We start from the raw sequence: 23135 nt of genomic DNA on the forward strand, positions 1-23135 counted from the left end.
TTTCGTTGAATTTGATTTTATGAATTTACTGCAGATACGTGCTGACCTGCGTCTTCGACAGATGTGTTAAAGACCTTTTTGTATAACTGGAGATAACAGGATATAGGGTCATAATATCATCAATCATATTTGACAGTAAATTTCGTGCTTAGCGCTTGCCTTAATCATTACCTCGTTTCTTTATTTATTCAACAAGCTTATTGTATATTTGTAATAAACCGCTTAAGCTACACTTTGTATGTAATTGAATCGATTCGGTTACATCATGTTTCCCGCTTATAGATCTAATATTCAACAAAATTACAGCTAATAAAAAAATATCGTTTTACAGCACCGTACATCCCCAGTTTGAAGGTTAAAAATAGCATCCGGTATTCCATTCCTCAGTAGTAGAGATCCTTCCAGCTTTTGAACTGATCCCAGAAGGTCAGATTTAGGATCGTGTGCGGTGCGATGCGCCAGTAGTTCGGTACGAAACCCTTGTACAGGCCGTGGAGACCCTCGGCCCGGAGGGTTTTACTGAAGCAGTCCCACACGCTGCGATACAGGAGACCGCGCCCGTTCGCGTCCACACCTGGAAGCAGAGGAATGATACATCCAAGATTTGAGAAAAAATAGTGATAATAGTTGATGAAGTTTTATGACGCTATTTTCTTATTTATTCATTCACAACCAATTGTATCCTGAAACAAAAAGATCATGCACACAAAATAAAACGTCACATTGTTTTGAAAGATGCTGCTATTGCTCTTTAATATGAACTCTGCTAGGAATACTCGTCTAACCACATCTCAGAATAGGTAGTCAAGTGAATATGTTCTGGACTTGCGGTTGGCGAAGATGCCCAGGCCATCGCGAATGTTTCTCAGCCGAAAGCATTTCGGACCGGATCGAGAATCGAATTCACCATCTCCGGATTGGTATTCTTTCATCTTTGCTTGAGAGTATAAAATTTTGGATGAAATTAAGTAAATCCTAATAAAGAAGCAATAATTTCCAGCTACATATTAAAACTGTAGAAATTGTTTTCCAATGGAGACGCTTGGTGTGTAACCGATGAAACCAGATGAACGTAAAGCTTTTTAGAATCCAGTTAGAATCCGGAATCATTAATTGTATTGCAGCGGCACGGAAAGTGACCGCTGCAAGAATTCTTTTACAGCGGTTTGTATACCTAGGCGCCCACTTGCTGTGGTATAAATTTCACGATGTTTCGTGCAACGAGTCAAAAATTATTCCAGATGGAAGCTGAAAGGAGAGAAAAAAATTTGCACACCCATGTTGATAATCCTGCTCATCGACGATGGACAGCTTCTTTTAGCATTAGCATTAGCATTGACCAATTCGCACAAATTCGTAGGTGGTACAAGCCAAGACTATTGTATGAGAGTAGCATCATTTTCATCCGTTACCACAGATATTGATTTGGGACTAATCACTATCTCTTAGATGGAAGCAATGCACTTTCCAATAGTCGAGATCTGCCCTGGCCACGTCCTTGCGAATGCTGAGGAAGGGGAAGGATGGTTAGTTGGACACCTACTTAAGAAAGATGCAGAGAACTCTACGACCTCTCATAGGTGCCACGGGAGGTTTTGGGATTGTGTGGAAAATTATAACAGTAGGAATCGTTTTGGTAAACGTGAAACACAGAAAGAACTACGATAGAAATTCAAAGTAGGAAAGGGACGAGCCTGGAATTGAACCCACGACCTCCTGCTTATAAGGCGGAAGCGGTAGCCACTAGACCACCGAGCTCGTCTCTTCATCGACGATGGACAGCTTCCTGGCCAAAAATTCAGCATGGCGACGGCACGAGGAGTTGTTCCTGCGAGATTAGGTTTGCTTTTATGGACAAATTTGCCAAAAACTGATGATTTGGCGAGAGATATGCAGCTGCAGAGCAAAGACCAAAGTGTTCGTGACGAATAAGACGATGGACTCTGATCTGTACATGGAAGAATGTCTCAAAAGTCGCGTACTAAGTTTCATGAAAGCCCACGAAGGTCCCGTGAAGTTTTGGCCAGATTTGGTGAGTTACCACTACAGCCGGGAAGTCATCCAGTTGTACCGCGATAATAACGTAGATTTCAACAATAAGCCACCCAACTGCCCGCAGTTCCGGCCCATCGAGACATTTTGGGCAATAATGAAGCGGAAGCCTAATAAAAGTGGATAAACAGCTCGGGACGCGACTCAGATGACCAAAATGTGGAACAAATGTGCCAAGGAAGTTGTCTCCGGAGGTGTGCAGCGTTTGATGAGAGGAATAAAGAAGAAAGTGCGAATTGTCACTAGAAAACTAGAAGTGATTTGCATATTTATTTTTTCCTTAAAGTACAGTAAATACAGATGTTTTATTATTACGGATTCTAAATGGACAAGCTTTATAACAATTAGGACTCGTCTCATTCTACGAAATAACTTTAAAATTATTTTAAAATTCAAAGATGCCGTCCCATTGAACAGATAGATAGATCTCTTATCTGTAATATTGAAAAACATAACGATTCTCATGGTGATATTTTTTTAAACTCAAAGCACTGTCACTTTAAGTTTAGTTTGAGTTTAATTCGATATTTTTTTTCTACTGCATTTTTTGTGAATTTTGATACGGTGATCAGTTCTCGCTTAACTTTTCAAAAGGACCTAACAGGAGTAACTTTTTTCATGAATTAATTTGAATATTGCAATCAACAGACCAATACGAAAGTTTTTGATTGCAGTACTCAAATTAATTCATGAAAAAAATGGTAAAAAGTTAAGCAAGAGTTCTTCACTTAATTCGATAAATGGGATGTAGCTTAGAAGCAGATAGACAAAACATATGGGAAACACGCTTGAAGATGAATTTTTTTTTTAATCTTTATTATTGTGTTTTTTTTTAAATAGTATTAAGTTCAACACATATTGAAGATGAATCGTTTATATTGAATGTGTCATTTCAGGTCCCTTTTATACGCGTTTTTCTCGAAATATTTAACTTCAATCAAACAGTGCACTGGTTGAAGAATTGATCACGCCATGCCTCTGCATTATTAGTATGCGAGAAAATTTGGCTTATGTGGTCATTCAAAAATGAAGTCACAAGTTTTAGGGAAGGAGGGGGTCTAAGATTTTGTGACAGTGCATATACTGTCGTATCATCGTTTTTTGAGCGCCTTTTTTCTGGTTTATTTAATAGTAGGGGAGACTGGGTAGACTTGTTCCCCATTTCTGATATCCGATGTATCACAGCCAAAAATAAATAAACATATGCGATTTCCGCACAGACTCTCTAAGAAATATAGTATCTAACTTTACTGATGTATGACAGTCCTTAAGAGCCAGTTCGCGAGAAGCGCGACCCCCTTTCCAAGGGAGGTTGCAACGATGTTCTCCGATTTTGATGAAATTTTCAGGGTTTGTTCATATATGTAAGAGAAGACATTTCGCAAATTTAAAAAAAAATTTCATTGAGGGGAAGTGGGGTAAAACGGCCCTTCAAAAATTATTGTTCAAAAATCGCCAAAACCCCAAAAAAACAATAACTTTGGCAATGAGTGACCGATTTTGTTTAAATTTTGCACGCTTTTTCTACTCAATTAGTACTTTATACCAAGTGGTTAATATGGTTATAAAGTTGTTTACTTTAGGAGAAAATGGACTTTTTCGATAAAAAATGGTCGTTTTTCCAAAGGAAATATTTTTCACCAACAGATCTAGGATAAAAAACTGAACCCGCAAGGCAATTAAGGAACTAAAGAGCTTTCATCTCATATTTAATTCAGAAACGCCAATTTCTAAGAAAATCGCAATTTTCTGCAACACTGTTTATTCAAAAGAAAGTTCGCACAAATTTCGACCCTACTTATGTTGATGTTTTCCGATCTAGTGAAAACTGTCCAAACTTTTTGTCTAAATAGAAATTAAAATCAGGATTTTCCATTAGGGGAGTGTAGGGTAAAATAGTCCTTTAAAATTAATGTAAAAAAATACATCAGTTTTTTACGTGAGTTCTAGCAGAAAATACATAAGTTTAAAAACACTGTTTCTTCTTCCTTTCAATTCATCTATATTTTTCGTCAATTTTCAACAGAGGTAAAATAGGACCATAATAAATGCCTTAAGCATTAGCGAGTCTTTCGCAAACTGAAACAAAAATGAACGGATTCGGCGAAAGTGCTTATTGATATTTTTTTGAATAAGTTACAATTACTTTGGGTCGGTACTGATGTTGCTTTTACAGCTATGCGAAAAAAAAAACAATTATCCTTAACGCAGTTTCGGTAAATTGTGTAAAACAGTCTTGTAAAAATAAAATGTTGAAAATTCATAAATTTTTATATGTGAGCTCAAGCAGTATAAGTAGTATAATATAATAGTATAAAAACATGGCGTATTTCCTTTCTAACTTGAAAATTTATTGAAATTTATGTCAGTTCGCCGACTTAAGAACAATCAATAGAATTATAAGATTCTGCACACTACACTGTTTATTTGCAAGCCAGGTTGTGAGAATCGCAACTCCATTTTTATCGATGTTTCAGCATCTGGCTGAAACTTGCAAGTTTTATTTCTATGTTTGACTACTATTTGGCAAAATATAAGGATTTTGAGGGAGGCTTAAAATAGATCTTCAAATATAAATAATGTTACGAGACCAGATGATCGTAACCACACTTTTTAGATTTGATTATTCCGACCCAACTGGCAACTAATCTAGCGATTTTGCTAGTTTGCTTCGAAATTCTTCCAAGCGTAGTATTTTTATGGTTTTTTATCTGTCAACAATTAAATACTTCATAATGTCTCAATCTCAAAAAATAACGTGAACTGGTCATCTAGTCATGTCATCTGTATAATATTCCGGCGGAGGTATTGTAATCTTAGCGCCGTCTTAAACTCCCGTTCAAAAATATTGTTCCATCAAAATATATTCCCACCAGTTCCTCCATATATGGGTCACGTCTTAAGTGCAAAAACGATGGTCCTAGAACGACGTAAATCAAAATCCAATGCTTTAGCTAGTTTCTATCCATTGGGAAATGAGAACATTTGTTTTGGTACTTCAATACGGGAGTCTATTCCTCGGCAATAGATTTTTTAAAAAGTAAGTACAAAAAGTATCAAAAAGTAGCTGTTACTACCCGAGTACTACTTCTTAGCAAACCACACCTTGGATAGTTGGTTGGAAATATGTTCATATAAGGTTAGAAAAGATTTCAGGAAAAAAAGCTGGTATTCAAGGAATCCTTTTTACAATCAACTACACAGTCTTGTTAAGGTACTCAAGCACTTTCAGGTGGTATAAATTAAGCCGAGAATAGAACAGTTTTGCTTGGTAATCTTTTAATTAATTGATTAAGCTATTTACAATTTATATAGTTTATCTATGAGAGTAGAAACGTGTATCCTAAAATTTGAAGTATTTTCATGAGGGGTGTGTTTTCAAATCGTCAGACAATAGTATACTCTATCCTATTGAATAGTATACACATTACATTGTTACGCTCTCCGTGTACAAAAAATCAGCTCGTTGTAGAAAAAATAAGTTTTTTCCCGTATCGTGCAAAATGAATGCAAGTTTGTTAAACTTTAGATTGCTTTTCACACAGTTGTGTAAACATAGAATCGAGGGTATTCCATTACCTATGAGATAAAATTGGTCAACCCTTAAAAATATATACACCCGATTAGAACTGGTATAGTCCATTCAGTCAAACATTTTGTTTAGATTGTATCTCTGTAATATTATACTAAAAACACACCTGTGGTACTTGTACCATGGTACAACAGGACAAGAAAATTTTTCCAAGGCTATCTTTAATAAAGACAATAATCGGTACTCTACTCATTTCAAGATTCTTGTATCATGGTACTTATACCACCAGTGTGTCATTAGTATTAGCTAGCAGTTTGAAGGTTAGTAATTCAAAATGTATGAATGGTACACGGTTTGACGTTTTTGCACAATAAACTTGCAGAATTTGGTTTAAACTGATAATGATGTAGGATGAAAGAGAGTTATGAATATCGCACAATCGTTACAAGCTACAAAAACAAGCCTATGGTAACCTGATGCAAGTACAAAAGAAAAATATAATCTGAGAAGCTGCTCCACCAACAAGCTATGCTTAAACGCTACGAAATTGCTAATTTGCCGTTAAGAATATTTTTTTTTCGCATAGCTGTAAAAGCAACATCAGTACCGGTACCCACAGTAATTGTAGCTGACTAAAAAAAATCAACTAGCACTTTCGCCGAATCCGTTCATTTTTGTTTCAGTTTGTGAAAAACTCGCTAATGCTTAAGGCACTTATTTTGGTCCTATTTTACTTCTGTTGAAAATTGTTCTGCAAATAGTTTGCTATCTAATAGAGATCAGCGAAGGATATACGTATCTATTGAGACGAAAAATATAGATAAATTGAAAGCAAGAAGAAATAGTGTTTTTAAACTTAGGGACCGTACACATATTACGTAAGCACTTATGGGGGGAGGGGGGGTCTGTCAATATCTTACGCGCCATATAAATAAAAAAATGTTTTGTATGGAAAAAATCTTACATGGGTGGAGGGTGGGGGTGTCAAAAAACCCATAAAAAGTGCTTACGTAATAAGTGTACGGCCCCTTATGTATTTTCTGCTAGAACTCACATAAAAAATTGATGCATTTTTTAACATTTATTTTTAATGGACTATTTTACCCTACACTCCCCTTATGGAAAATCCTGATTTTTAATTTCTACTTAGACAAAAAAGTTTGGACAGTTTTCACCAGATCGGAAAACATCAACATAAGTAGGGTCGAAATTTGTGCGAACTTTCTTTTGAATAAACAGTGTTGCAGAAAATTGCGATTTTCTTAGAAATTCTTGAGTTGGCGCTTCTGAATTATATATAAGATGAAAGCTCTTTAGTTCCTGAATTGCCTTGCGGGTTTAGTTTTTTATCCTAGATCTGTTGGTGAAAAATATTGCCTTTGGAAAAACGACCATTTTTTATCGAAAAATTCCATTTTCTCCTAAAGTAAACAACTTTATAACCATATTAACCACTTGGTATAATGTATTAATTGAGTAGAAAAAGCGTGCAAAATTTAAACAAAATCGGTCACTCATTACCAAAGTTATTGCATTTTTTGGGTTTGGCGATTTTTGAACAATAATTTTTGAAGGGCCGTTTTACCCCACTTCCCCTCAATGATTTTTTTTTTAAATTTGCAAAATGTCTTCTCTTACACATATGAACAAACCCTGAAAATTTCATCCAAATCGGAGAATATCGATACAAGAGGGGGTCGCGCTTCTCGCGAACTGGCTCTTAAATTATTGTTGTATTTGATACACCATCGATTTTTTGGAGTGCTGTCAAAAATCGACTTTTCAAATATTCTCGGGAAATTGATCCCTCTCCAAGAATTTGCTTTAATAAAATTAGAAAGGTGCGCTCAGATTTTTTAAATATTTTTCCTTCAAAATACGCGGAATTTTTGAATTGCTGTGCGTAGACATGAACGATTTTTGTTATTGAATTCGACAGCATATGCAATTTTAAAATTTGGGACACTTGATCCCCTTTCTCTGATAACTACGCAATACATAAATTTTCCTGCCAACCCTTCATCAAAATCATGTCAAATCTACGAAAAATTAGAAGCCTGAGAACAGATTTAGAGTTTTTTGATTTTTTTTCGCCCAATTTTTATATTGGGGGTCAAGTGTGATATTGAGGCAATAACTTCAAACCCAAATATCCTAAAACTTTGATGGAATGATGACATTTTTATCAGTACAGATCATTAAGCATATTTATGGCTTTGTGCTGTGAAAAAGGAAAACATTTGGTCAATATTATGAAAAGTTGGTCAAATTTTGCGTGGCCAATAAAAAAATCTTTAGGAAGGTCAAAACATACAAACCGCCCTGCAGAATAAATAAGGTTGTCAATCCAAAAAATAACTCACCACATGCAGGTCATAAGTTTAGAGGATCTATATTAAGAAATACGCTAGAACAAAACTACTTTAGTTCTCGATAAAACAGGGGATGATCAAGTCTCCCCGGGGATCAAGTCTCCCCACCTTCCCCTACCATTATTATTCAATTTAGCGTAATGGTGTCTTCGAGATATTTTATTAGTAAGTTAATGCGCTTCTTTGGAGGTATTTAGCTTACTGATCAATTCCCCTAAAAGAGAGATGAAAACTTTAATTTTTCCACTTCACAACGTACAAGGTTTAATTCCTAATAAAAATTGTAGCAAAAGTTTTCCTGAAAAACTTTGCGAAGACACTACGTTCGGAATTCCATTTTTTACGTTTCATGCAGACAACCTCTTAAAAATCAACCTCACCAAACCAATTCAAAAAGCATATGCGCATCATGTAAACCCAATTTTCTTCAGAAAAATATATATAGCTCTTTTAGTGGAATGTATTCAACCGTCTAAGACGAATTAAGTACTGTCCATTTAATTCCACCAGTTAATTTTCGTTATCTTTGCAGATACGTATTTCGACCACAACTGTGTGGTCTTCTTCAGTGTCTTGTACTTAAGTCGAGTCAAGTACAAGACATTGAAGACGACCACACAGTTGTGGTCGAAATACGTATCTGCAAAGATAACGAAAATTAACTGGTGGAATTAAATGGACAGTACTTAATTCGTCTTAGACGGTCCAATTTTCTTGAATATGAGATGTTCAAGGTACTCCAAAATGTTCTCGATCTCAGTCCACGGTATCTACCAGATCAACCAAGGCTTCTGCTTCAGCCCGTTAGGCTTGGATATGGATACTGTGAAGAAGTGCCTAACGGTGTAAGGGAGCATCCATAAATTACGTAACGCTTAGAGGGGAGAGGGGCGAAGTGTGACAATATATACACAATTTTTAACTGATTCATACAAGAAGTGTGACATAGGGGGGAGGGTGGTTGAAAATGGCCGATTTTTGGGTTACGCAATTCTCGCTTAACTTTTCAAAAGGACCTAAGTAACATTTTTTTCATGAATTAATTTGAATAGCGCAATCAACAGAACAACATGAAAGCTATTGATTGCAGTATTCAAATTAATTCATGAAAAAATGTTACTTAGGTCCTTTTGAATAGTTAAGCGAGAATTAATGGATCTTCCCTGAATCATATCGCCTGGCTCAGTACAACACTGAAGCTGACAATATGACGTTCCTAACACCAAATCATTCCCAAGGTGTCAGGCGACCCGTGCCGAGGGGATGATTTGCCTGGGGGTGAAACAATTGGCCAGGCAGCTAACGGAGTGGTGCATTGCGAAGTAAGATACACCACACTACCAACTTTTTTTTATCCTTTACTAGCGAAAGAAACCCAGCTTTTGTAAGTGTTGGTTATGTTATGTGATGAGTGTTGCCGAGAAATTCGTGGAATTTGAGTGTTATGCGTGAATTGTTTGTGAATGGCAGGTAAAACTCGTCTTTATGTGTAGGTTTTCCATGTACAGTAGCGACTGCAGTAGAGCAGGGCGTGATTAGCCTCCACCACCCTAGAAGACCGCAGCCAACCACTCACCATAGTCCTCCAACCCAACACCAGAGGGCCAGAAGCACCATCGTCGAGCAGCCATGAAGGGGTGGCGTAATTGGGTTGATGGAATGATGCGAGGTGACTGACCTGAAAAAGGAGGTCATGACCCTAGAATGCAGGAAACAAGCCTGAAACCGTCACTTATCCAACGCAATTCGAAGTGAACGGAATAAAGTTTTAAAGCTAGCGAAAGCACCAAATTAGAAGAAGTTGAAGTGAGAGAGTTTGTGGAAGAAGACCAGGCGTAGAGGACGTCAGGTAACTTAAAGTGGCTGCTTCCGGAGACAGAAGCTGATCCCAGCATTTTCTCCTTCTCAGAACCCCGCCGTTTTATGGTTTAATACTTGGTTAAACCCCATCGAGAACCGCCATCGTACCCAGGTTCCATTGACGGCCTGATTCGGCATTGTTCCGCCGATAGCCGTTCGGCCATCTTATTGGTCGTTTTGGACCGCGGCAAGGAGCGAGGGAGATCCCCAAGCCACCCCAGCGTTACCACCGGTAAGCCGCAGCGAGCCGAGTCGTCGGCAACAGAAGGAGGAAGGTGTCAGCCACCGACGCTACGTAGGCCGTTGAAGGGCGAAGGAAGTACCGAAGAGGAAGAAAGCCGCCGTCGCCGGCGTGAATGCCCTTGCATCGAAGATTGAAGTCAAGGAAGGACGGAAGGAGAGCTAGGCAGAGGACGAGGAAGGACAGGAGTTGAAGAAGGAAGAAGTGAAGTGGTGGAGTGCTGCCAGGAAGAGGGGCCCCGAGGAAGACAGGTTAGCTAGACTTAAGAAAGTGAAAGAGTGGAGGAAATAAAGTGTCGCATTGTGAAGCTCTGTGGTTTTCCCTACATTTTGATTGCGAGAGTTCCCTGCCCGCGAGTAGCTTGAGGTGAGCGTGCCGACCCTGAGGCCATTGGTTCAGGGAGTCTCAGCATAGCTCAGGCCATACTTACCCAATTATTACACTTTGCCCGGGTGTTGAAAATGTCACAATAAACTATTTGCAGCACCGCACTCTAGATCAATTTCCGTGCGTTTGTTTTGTTTTCCTCAACAGCTGACCCAAAATAGTATTCTAATGATTTTTTACATTTCCCCGTTATATTCACCAACTTTTGTATATACAAACCTTGCGGTTCCCAAAACGAATCGATTAGGGAAAAAATCTTGCAAATCGGTCAACCCGTTCGCGAGTTAAATCGTCAGGAAGGAAATCTCAACTCATTTTTATTATATAGAAGATTCATACTTGATTAATTTATGTATTAGGATTACATGGATATTTTGGACATACATCTAATCTTAGCACACTTTGTTTCTAGGGATATTTTCTTATACATTCGAGGATATGTACTCCACAACAGTTTGGACGGCCTAAGAAATCAAAAAAAAATATGTCAAGCTCAAAATAATTTTCTTAACAATATGTCAATGCCTTTCTAGTTCTTCCTATACTAGTTTATTTATTTATTTATTTATCTACATAATCTTTATAATCGCATAAATAACCACTTAACAGTTTTCAAAGCTTACGCAACTATGTGCTATTTTCTAACACAATAAAATAAGTAATTTCATACCAAAGTACTATTGGGAATTGAAGTGAATGCTCATAATTCGTTTGAAAGAGACAAATGTCGTTTCGCTTCTATGATTACGAGGTAATTCGTTCCAAATTTTGACAGCACGGTCACGAAAAGAATCTCTAAAATTATTAGAAAGGGCTCTTGGAACAATAAGTAGGTAGTAATGCTCGAGAAGAGCGGGCAACCTTGAAGAAGTTTCGGAGGTAAATTGGGGGGTCATTTATAATTTTATATGTTTGGATGCATGTTCTTAGCTTAAGATGATTCACAAAATCACAATCAAGTAAAGACTTCATATAGGCAGATATATTGTCATATTTTTTTAGATCGTATGCATATCTTACGACTGCATTGAAAGCCTGGTTTATTTTTTTAGATATGTAGATATTAGATATAAGACCAAACAATATGTCTCCATAATCAAATAGAGGTACTAAAAGTGACCTGGCAAGTTGAATCCTGATATGTTGAGGAGTACAATGCCGCCGCGAAAGTAGGGAGTGCAAGACGTTGTAGACTTTACTGGAAACTGTGTTTGTCAGGTTTGTCCAATTTAGATTTGAATCCATTAGAAGGCCGAGATTTTTAACCACATTAGAATACGTGATGAAATCGTTTCCAACTTTGATTGGAGGAACAAAAGGTAAGGTTGCACGTTTAGTGTGAAAATTTATAGTCTGTATTTTTTTTCACGTTAAGAATCAGTCCATTCTGTTCACACGACACTAAAATATTTTGAACATCTGAGTTCATCCGACAAACGATTTCAGGTGTGGTGCTAGGTTCTCCGGAGAAGTACAGCTGACAATCATCCGCATATAGGTGAAATTCACAGAAAGATAAACTCAATGGTAAGTCGTTTATAAACATCGAGAAGAGTAATGGACCGAGTATTGAGCCTTGTGGTACCCCAGTTTGGACTGCAATAATTTCGGATTGATGATTATTGTAGTCGACATACTGCAACCGATTGGAAAGATAGGATAGAATTAAACTTGGGGAGAAATGGTCTAAGTGGAAATTGTGTTTCAACTTTTCACATAATCGTCGGTGGTTAGTAGAATCAAATGCCTTACTAAAATCTAAGAGCGTAAGGATAGTGATCATTTTTTTATCTAGTGCTTCCCTTATGTCATTTTCAATATTAATCAGTGCAGTCACTGTACTACATGCCTTCCGATACCCCGATTGGAAAGCGCATAGCAGGTTATTTCGGATTAAATATTCATTCAGTTGTTTAGAAAGTACTGACTCAAAAACTTTAGAAAGAGCGCAAAGGATGCTTATTGGACGATAATCTTTTCGATACATGGATTATCAATCTTACTAATTGGAATAACTTTAGCAATTTTCCAATCGACAGGAAATTCGGATGATGTAATGCAGCAATTGAAAATATCAGTAATGTACGTAAGAGTGACACCTAAAGAAATTTTTAAAACTTTCAATGGAATAAAGTCGTTTCCTACAGCATCGCACGAGGCAGTGGCGAACTCAGCTAAAACTTCATCACTAGTTACACATCTGAATGGAAACTTTGGTTGTGTTTCAACATCTTCACTTTGATTGAAACTAAGGGGCGGGAAGTGTGCTGCAAAAAACATATTCAGGGAGTCAGCAGTTACGTCACCTCCACCTACATGAGTGTTCGTTTGTTTCAAGCCCATTCGTTTAATGTTTTTCCATAACTGCTTTGCAGGAAGATCAGCACTAAGTTGAGAGTTAAAATATTCTCGTTTTGTGCGTTTGATTTCACGGTTGGCCAAGTTACGAAGGCAGGTGAAATTTTTCCATTTATTCTGGCTACCTTGGTCCCGTTTCCAGCACTCATAGGCTTCGGAGCGATTTTTAATCAATCGATTAGCATACTTGTTGATCCGAGGATTTCTTGGATCTTTGGTCGTCTTTTTCTTGAGTGGGGCATGTATGTTAGGAACGGAGTAAAGTAAATCATTGAAACACCGAAGCTTTTCGTTGATTCCCACACAGTTGTAGACATTATCGAAATCGACACAACGAAGATCAGCAATAAACGAGTTTTTATCAACTTTATGATATTCACGAGTCCAATAAGAATCAGTAGAAGTTTTAGATAGCCTAAACTTATAATCAACACAAATAAAATCGTGATCGCTGATTCCCCCCACTGACGACTGGTACACATTGTTCAAACTGTCTGTGCAATTACCTGTAAACAGATCAATGGTCGATGAAGAACCGGGCCTATGGCAAGTTGGATGAGTAGAGACAAGTTTGAAATCAAATGATGTTAAATAATCAATTAGTTTCACAGTCTTGTTTTGAATCGCGTTTCATCAGATCAATGTTGAAATCACCCACCAACAGAACATTGGGATTTGAAGATGAAATTTCTGAAACTACACTGAAAATTGTGTCTAGTTTTGAAACATTAACGTCCGGGGGTTTATAGACGACACCGCAGACTAAATTGGCATGCTTAAGTTTAATAAACAAATAATCAATTTCACTTTCAGTTTCAGGTTTTGCGATAACGGTGCATTTAACATTTTTCTTAAGGTAGAAGGCAACTCCTCCTCCTCTTGATTTATTTTTATTTTGACGATCAGATCTGATGATTTTGTATCCATCGAGTTCAATAGACTTATTAGTAATTGATGGTTTAAGCCAGGTTTCAGTAATAGACAGAACATCTAATTTAGAATTCTCTAAGAAAGAACGATAGTTATCTATGTTACTTCCCAAACTCCTCGCATTATGAAGTCCAATTTTGATGAAGTTTTTAGACGGTTTCTCAAGTGAGTTTCTCATGTGCATGTAATCAAAATAATGGAACTTAATTTTGACAGGATCGAGTGAAAAAACCTAAAACGTTGAAGCTACGTAGCAAAAAGTCGTCCTGAAAGGGTTTAAAGTATGATACGTGGGTTCTAGAAATCCTGATTGGTACCCTAATAAGCATTCCAGCATGATTGCAATGTTGCGAGTTTTAACAAGTGTATTGGTAGAAATTTTAGTCCCGTTTCTGCAATTGCGATGTTTACGTAGGATTCAAAATGGTTAACTTCGGTTGGGTAACGAACAAATTTCTGAGGTTGGTAGTATTACGATTTTTTCGGAGGCTAATGCATGAGCATGAGCATGAGCATGATATCTGTTATTGCCAGGTCAGCTGTAATTACACAGAGAATCAACAGATGAAGTTTAGGACTAACATCATCTTCAATGTGGCTGCATGGCTGTTCGGCCACATTGAGAGTTGACGTAAAGTCAATGTCAACTTCTCCCCACGAACAGCCTAGATAGCCGTGTGGTGTCGGCAGCCGGTTGTCTGGCTAAGAATAACGCTACGGATTGCCTGTTCCAGTGGTAAAAGTACACCATACAGGTGACCCCTAATTCTTGGTGTGATGCGGCTTTATGCTTACCGTGCCTATGAATGAATGGTTAGGGGGTCTAAAAGAACCTAACCGCTAACTGAGCCTGTGAGACACCAGGGCACCCTTCACCGTATTGAGCCCTTACTGCGCTAACCGGAGCTATGGCGTAGTTGACTGTTTACTTCTCCGGAATAATCGGCTACTCTTATTCAATCTCAACTTGAGGTTAAATAAGGGTGGATTATGAGTATGTTTTATTTAGTTTTCATCTAATTGTCACCTATATGGATTCGCTATATGCGTTTTTCACAGTGTACTCTGTGTTTCGTCTTTGACGTTCTTGATACGATACCGACTTGGTTTCATCGTTGCTGTTCACATAAATGTTGAAGTTGTGGAGTGTATTATCGTAATTCACAATGGCTACAGTTAGGATAGCTCAAATCAATCTTCAGCACAAAAGAACAGCAACGATTAATCTTTGTAGACTTATGCAAAATGGCAAATCCCAAGTGGCTTTGGTGCAGGAACCCTATTTTCGCAAGGGTAGCTTTTACCTAGGTAACCTAGTGAACCCGGTTTTGCTGCTTTCAGTAATGAAATGGCAAACTCTCGATCAATGCCGCGTGCATGTGTACTTGTTAACAACGCTATCGTTGCTACACTTATCTCTGAACTAACAACCAGAGATGTATGTGCTGTCACAATTGATGCAACTGGCGGATCCCCGTCAGGAAATACGTCTATTGTTCGGTTTATTTACCACATGATGAACCATCCCCTACGGATGCTTTCAAACAAGTGGTCAGTTATTGCACGTCAAAAGGCCTTCCGCTAATTGTCGGTAGTGATGCTAATGCTCATCACATCATCTGGGGTAGCTCGGATATCAATCTGAGAGGCTCCAGCTTGATGGAATACTTAAGTAGTACCGAACTTGGTTTACTTAACATAGGCAATCGCCCAACCTTTATGGTATCTAATAGAGCAGAAGTATTAGACATAACTCTCTGCTCCAATCGAATCAGTCACGAGTTGACGAATTGGCATGTGTCAGATGAGGAATCCATATCTGACCATCGCTACATCTATTTTGATCAGTTGAATGTTTCTTCGCAGACCTTGCGTTTTAGAAATCCCCGTTCAACCAACTGGGATCTCTATACAGAGTTGCTCTCGACAAAATTTCATGGATATCTACCATCCATTGAAACTCCTACCGACTTGGATGATGCCGTTGATACTACAACGTTGCATATCGTGGAAGCTTTTGAAGAAGCTTGCCCCTTGCGTTCTGTGAAAACCTCAAGAGGAACCCCGTGGTGAAATTCCGATTTGGCTAAGCTCAGGAAGCAGTGTAGAAGGAGTTGGAACAGACGCCATTCAGCAGGGACGGATTCTTTCAAGTTGGCTCGCAAAGCTTACAAGAAGGCTCTACGATCTGCTGAACGATTCGGCTGGAAAAACCTTTGTGCAAATGTTTCCAATTTGAGTGAAGCCACTCGATTGAATAAAATTCTTGCGAGATCCAAGGATTTCCAAGTTGGCGAAATTCGCAAGCCAAATGGCGACTACACTTCTTCTGACGAAGAAGCGTTAGAGCACTTATTTGATACACACTTCCCTGGATGTGTAGATATTGCATCTTCGGATGTTCCTGATGTCTTTTCATGTAGTTATGGGTCTTGGGCTCAGGCTCGTAGAATCATAACTACTGAATCGATTCAATGGGCTCTTAATAGTTTTGCTCCTTACAAATCTCCAGGGGAAGATGAGATCTATCCCGTTCTTCTTCAGAAGGGTTTTGAGCATATCAAACATGTTTTGAAAAAACTTTTAGTATGCAGTTTTGCTACTGGGTATATTCCCATATCCTGGCGGGATGTCACTGTAAAGTTTATCCCAAAAGGAGGACGTGCTTCGTATGAAGAAGCAAAGAGTTTTAGACCCATCAGTCTGACCTCATTTCTTCTGAAATGCTTAGAACGTATTATCGATCATCACATCCGTGATGACTGTTTGGCAAACATGCCTCTTCATGTTAATCAACATGCTTACCAATCTGGAAAGTCCACCGTGACTCTTCTACACAAGGTTGTCTACGACATCGAAAAAGCATTTGCCCAAAAGCAATCATGCTTGGGTGCGTTCTTAGATATTGAGGGTGCTTTTGACAACGTGTCTTTCGATGCAATATTGGAAGCCGCACGATGTCATGGGCTACCTAATATAATTACCAAATGGATTCACCAGATGCTTAAAAACCGACATCTCTACTCGACATTACGTCAAGCAGCGATTAGGAAATTAAGTGTCTGTGGCTGCCCCCAAGGGGGAGTATTATCTTCACTTTTGTGGAACCTCTTTGCAGATACGCTATTGAGATTACTCAATAATGGCGGTTTTCCTACCTATGGATTTGCTGACGACTATCTAATATTGATAGTCGGTTTGTGTATTACTACTTTATTCGACCTGATGCAAAACGCTCTTCAGGCAGTCGAAAGTTGGTGTCGCCAATATGGCCTTTCGGTTAATCCGAATAAAACATCTATTGTTCTTTTCACGGAAAAACGTAACCGTAACGGTATTCGCCCATTACATCTTTTTGACTCTGAAATCAATGTAACGGATCAGGTAAAGTATGTGGGACTAATTCTTGATTCCAAGCTCTCCTGGACTCCTAACATTGAGTTCAGAGTCAAAAGGCGTGTATGGCTTTCGGCCAATGCCGACGAACTTTGGTAAAACTCAGGGACTTCAACCTAAATATATCAAATGGATTTACACAACAGTTGTACGACCAATTTTGGCTTATGGATGTCTTGTGTGGTGGCAAAAGGGTGAAGTGAGGACAATTCAGTCTAAATTAGGCCATCTTCAAAGGATGTGCCTAATGGCAATGACTGGTGCGTTCTCTTCGACTCCCACGGCTGCTCTCGAGGTTCTTCTCGACGTTGTCCCACTACACATACATCTCAAACAAGAAGCACTTTCTTGTACTTACCGATTATGGGCTCTCGGTATCTTGGAAGAGAATCCTGTAAACCGCAGTTCTACACACACTTCGTTGTTACAACTCATGGTTGATTGGGACAGAACAGTCCTTGCTCCAAGTGATCTCACACTCGCTAGTAGTTTTCCTTATAGGACATTTTCAACACAATTCCCCTCGCGGGATGAGTGGACATCTGGCTATTTGGAGAGAAGTATGTCGGACAGCATTGTTTGTTATACTGACGGCTCCCTCTTCGAAGGTAGAGCGGGTGCAGGTGTCTACTCGCGTGAGCTAAGATTGGAACAGTCACACTCACTGGGTAGACACTGCACTGTCTTTCAAGCGGAAATATTTGCCATTATGTGTGGAGTGCAATCTGCACTTCAGAAACACATAATGGGCAAAGTAATATACTTCTGTTCAGATAGTCAAGCAGCTATCAAAGCCCTCGCTTCGGCCAACTCAAGGTCGAAGTTAGTAATCGCATGTCGAACTCAAATAGAGGAACTGAATTCAGTTAATACATTACACCTTATATGGGTACCTGGCCATTCGTCCATAGCTGGAAACGAATTGGCTGATGAGTTAGCTCGCACTGGAGCATCACAAGACTTTTTTGGTCCTGAGCCAGCTATTCCAATATCTAAGTGTTGGGTGAAGCGTTTGATTAGCTCTTGGGCTTCCACTCAGCACAAACGGTATTGGAGTAGTTTGGATTCATGTCGACAAACAAAATTGTATATCCGAGAGCCATCTCCGGTAGTAGCTAACTATTTAGCTAATCTGTCTAAACAGAATTGCAGTGTCTTAGTCAAGGCCTTGACAGGTCATTGCCGACTCAACTATCACATGGCAAATATTCAACGTGTTGAATCCTTTGTCTGTGATGGTTGTGAATCCGATTATGGAACTTCTTATCATCTGATATGTAACTGCCCAGTTTATGCGCAACTGCGTTTCCAAATATTTGGTAAACACTTACTAAGTGAAATTGACTACAGAAACCTGAACCTTCAAAGCATTCTGTTGTTCATAACCCGTTGTGGTAAGGAGCTATGAGCTTTTGTACGTGTTGTATACGTTGTATGCCCTCTTCAAGGGTACCTTTCCTCAACTTCCCATTTTTCTCCCATCCATATTCCTTTCCTTTTTGTTCACTTCCTTTTCCGTCAGGTGCGTGATGAGAAAGGCTGTGAAGGCGATGGCACAAATCTCCCGAATTGAGGTGAACGTGCCCCTGGAGCCGACGTTCTGATACCTGATACTTCCCAAACTCCTCGCATTATGAAGTCCAATTTTGATGAAGTTTTTAGACGGTTTCTCAAGTGAGTTTCTCATGTGCATGTAATCAAAATAATGGAACTTAATTTTGACAGGATCGAGTGAAAAAACCTAAAACGTTGAAGCTACGTAGCAAAAAGTCGTCCTGAAAGGGTTTAAAGTATGATACGTGGGTTCTAGAAATCCTGATTGGTACCCTAATAAGCATTCCAGCATGATTGCAATGTTGCGAGTTTTAACAAGTGTATTGGTAGAAATTTTAGTCCCGTTTCTGCAATTGCGATGTTTACGTAGGATTCAAAATGGTTAACTTCGGTTGGGTAACGAACAAATTTCTGAGGTTGGTAGTATTACGATTTTTTCGGAGGCTAATGCATGAGCATGAGCATGAGCATGATATCTGTTATTGCCAGGTCAGCTGTAATTACACAGAGAATCAACAGATGAAGTTTAGGACTAACATCATCTTCAATGTGTTAGAACTGGTGACCCAAAAATAAGCAATACCATCGCCGGCCGTGTCCGAATGCAGGTCAATTAAGGAATAAGTAGGAAATTGTTGACGTGATACTCGCTTTAATAGAAGCCGACGAGTCATCTGCACTCTGCACGATAAATCACTGGGATGTTAGATATATGGGGTAGGGAGTGTGGCAGGGTTCGGTTTGGTAAACGGCCTGTCGTGTATAGCGTGTAGTTTGATTTAAAACAAAAATAATCGAACGAACGCTAATTATTTTAATTATCGACCGCACTACACATCTGGATGCGAACTAAATTTTCATTTTTTGATTAACTTACTCACCCGCACAATGCAGAACAAAATTTCGATGACTAGCCGATCGTTTTGCTTTCCGCACAAATCAAAACTAAATTTTGACGACCGGCTGATCGCTCTGCTTACTGGAAAATCACCGCTGTCCGAAATACGAGAAAACATGCACTGACCTGATTAACTTTATTACCGGTCGCGCAATGCCTCTGCTGTGCCAAAGACTTGCTTGGATAAAGCATGGAGTGTCTAAATAATAGATTGAAATTTTAAATTTTCCTCATTTTGATGAAACATCTAACATTTCGGTTAGGCAAAACACCCTAGTGGGACTAACCTGCACTACGCGTCTCCATACACGATCCATACCAGAATGCTGATTTGCCGACGCATAGTACTTTGTTCCCTAAGAGCTGCCAGCTAAAAGGCGTTTTGCTCCATGAGTTTTCCGGCAACAAAATATCACCACTTTTTTGAAATGTGAATGTCATCAAAATTTTCCTAAATTTTAATACTCTAGCTCTATTGTTTAACTGCTGCATGAGGTAAAAATACCCATGAACATCGTTACAGCTAAGATATTAGAGGAGTCTTAGCTTAAGTAGGGCATATTGCGAGCCCCCCGCTCGCTCCCAAGTAATCACCGAATGAACACACTAACTATTTCGAGCTCGGCTAAATTGGCTGTAGCTGTAGCTCAGTAAATTTCAAAACTGAACTTCGGCAGAAAAATTAGATTCTCAGCAACTGAAATGACACTTTTACTGAGATCTCGGCAAGGATCGTGGTTGCTGAAACTTGGCGGTGCCCACCTCGGGAAAATAAACCAAAAATGCTGAGATCTCGGTGAAAAAATTAAGTCATGCGTTTCATGAAACCACCTCTTTGCCATTCTCCTAGAATTTTTACATCGAACCAGCATTTCTTTGGTAATTTTCAGGTGCGCGGAGTGAAGATATTGATGAATATTTTATAGAAAAAAGAACTGGGGTAAACTGAGTCATGAAACCATGAAACATGAAACCACTTTTTCTTGATACTGAAAATTAGACATAAGATAAGCCTTTTTTAGGTTCAGGCGCCCTTAGCCAAAATATTGATAAATAATTCTAAAAATAAGAGAAAATGGGGTTAAATGGACCATGTCTTATTTGACCGCGCCGGTCTATGAAACCGCCTCCATTCGATTCTCCTGAATATTTTACATCGAAGCAGCATTTATTTGTCGATTTCAAGGTGAGCGGAGTGAATTTACAAAACTGAGGGTAATTTAGGCAAATTGAGCTAGATATCTCCACTGTTATCTTTGTGCGGTGAATGAAACCATCTCCATTCGATTTTAAAGAGATTTTTCGATTGGGAATCCTGGTTCGTGGTTTGTGCGGTCGGTGAGTGAACGAAGAGTGCGTGTTCGTTTTTTTCGAGAAGTACGCAGAACGATCGCGCGATCATTCAAAAAAAAATCTGATTTGTGCGGCCGTTAAATCAATTATTAAATTAACTGGCACCAACTACGATCGAACCCATGGTTCACTATGGTCAAAGGCAGTCAAGCTTACAATTGAACCACCGTCGCCTTCTAATGCAACACTCAAATGTTATATTACTGCTTGATTCGGGCGTTCTTGACATGAGCCAAAAATTCACTCATGCACAAATGATGAATACTGATTGTGAGGTTATAAATAATTGAAAATTCAAAACATTTAATTATTTGAATATAAAACATCAAAATTAGCCATATTTTGTCAACCTTATTCTAAGAAAAGTGAAAGACATGTAGATTCAGACATGGGTCAAAACTAAAAATGATAATTACCTTGATTGAATAACCTAGTTGCAATAACATCGAACGGTGACATAAATACGCAACAGAAGAACCCGCTGAACATGCTGGCAGCAAACGCCGTGAAGGCCACCGACTGCTGGAAAATCTCAAACTGCACGAAGAAGTCCTTAAAGTTTGAAAATGTCGCCAGCTGAGCCGACGATCCCACGGCCGTTCGCGTTACGATTCCTGGATATCCTCTCCACAGCCCTTTGATGCCGTAGGTCTTGTAAATCCCAGCCAGCGCTTCCATCGTTCCCGTGTGATTATGCTGGAAACCAACGGCGTACTTCCCATGTGAGGTGGCCTGAATCTGTGTTTTGATCATGTACAGCGGGCAGGCCACCGTCGCTCCAATCACTCCACTGAACCCTCCCCAGAAAATCGAGTACACCAACGTGCCGAATTTAGTGTCACCTCGAGTCCACTCATAATTCTCCGCCGTTTGGTAGATGCCCAACCGAACGCTGTTCATCATGAACTGGAAGGCCAGAGCTGAGACAAGTCCTTTCTGCAGTCCGGAGATTCCCTCCGCCTTCAGAATAGACTGAATGGACTTGGTAATCGATCGGTATGGATTTCGTTGTGTTTCTGAGGCCGCATTCATCAGTTCGCCCTGCAGCTGTTGCCGGGTCTTGATGACGTCGAACGGATTGCTGAACAACCCGGCGCAGGTTGCCGCACACCCGCCCAGCAGGAAATCCATCCCGATCGATGACGATTGCTCTGGTGGATGGTCGATCGAGCGCTGCAATTCGAGAAAGTCGCATCAGCCAAATTATGTAATTATTTTCGCGTTTGAGGAAAAATGGTTTAAACTGCAATGGGGCGTTTGATGGGCCGGTTAGAAGTCGATTGAAACACTAGACGCTATTCTCTCACAAATGATTTATGCCTCGAGATTAATTATAATAGCCAGACAGAGAATTAGCACCTTCCTTAACCAGAGCGCTCAAAACTGATATATATTCTGGCGGTCGGTATATCACAACACTAGCAACTAACGAGGAGGTAACTGACCAAAGTCTATTTTTGCATTCGAATCATCTGCCTGCTGCATCCGCCTAGTGCGAAGCGAGTGCATGCATCATGCTTAGATTTCTAATGCCTCATGCCAAGAAATTCGCGGTTTCGGTATGGTCGTTTGTTTCTATACAACCGGAATGATCATGTAAGGCAGCGCGATCACATGCGAGAAAATTAAGAGCAAAACAACTTATAGTAAAAAATCATGTTTTTGATTCAACTAACCATTTTGGTGGAGTTGGGGAGAGCGGGTTAGTGGCGAGTGAACAGATAACTCTACATGGTTGTTACGGAGGATTTGGTTAAAAAATAAAAGTTCTAACGCATTGATTTGTCAAAAAACATGTTTTCAGATGGAAACTACCAACAAGAACTTTATTCACTATTCACGTTTCTAAACAAATGGTCACGATATCAACGACAACTACGGATGGTTGTCGATAAAGGAAAACATTGGAAAATGGAGCATGCGCATTACATTCTAGTGGGAATTCGAAAGTTCCTTAGCTTTTACTTCTGGGGAGCTTAATTGCAAACAAGTTGACGAGGGTGGTTCCCCGGTTGAATTTATTAGGTAAATGTAATATATTTAAAAGTACAGCAGCAGAGGTTTTTTAAATTTATGTTAAACATGTGTGCAAACATATTTATTCATTTGTACAAAATCACTTTTGAAAAGGAGGGAGTTTATGAGAAAAGTCTTGATAATTATTTGGGCAGATAGGGAAAGCCCTGTTTAAATACTATCCGC

At 39.2% G+C, this 23135-nt stretch overlaps 1 protein-coding gene across 2 annotated transcripts; it reads right to left on the bottom strand.

Annotated features, from left to right (window-relative positions):
• Positions 1–146: 146 nt before the first annotated feature.
• On the bottom strand, positions 147–22794 carry LOC134207937 (solute carrier family 25 member 35-like). Of its 2 annotated transcripts, none has more exons than XM_062684013.1 (3): positions 22610–22794; positions 21350–22106; positions 147–574 (listed from the first exon to the last, which is right to left on the bottom strand). In XM_062684013.1, the coding sequence occupies exons 1-3, from the start codon at positions 22610–22612 to the stop codon at positions 384–386; spliced, it is 951 nt and encodes a 316-aa protein (XP_062539997.1). In that variant the 5' UTR covers positions 22613–22794; the 3' UTR covers positions 147–383. The 2 variants fall into 2 exon arrangements, with proteins under 2 accessions (XP_062539997.1, XP_062539998.1); XM_062684014.1 differs by lacking the exon at positions 22610–22794 and adding an exon at positions 22293–22383.
• Positions 22795–23135: the final 341 nt, after the last annotated feature.

The sequence above is a fragment of the Armigeres subalbatus genome, chromosome 1, assembly GCF_024139115.2.
Source record: "Armigeres subalbatus isolate Guangzhou_Male chromosome 1, GZ_Asu_2, whole genome shotgun sequence".
Taxonomy (NCBI): domain Eukaryota; kingdom Metazoa; phylum Arthropoda; class Insecta; order Diptera; family Culicidae; genus Armigeres; species Armigeres subalbatus.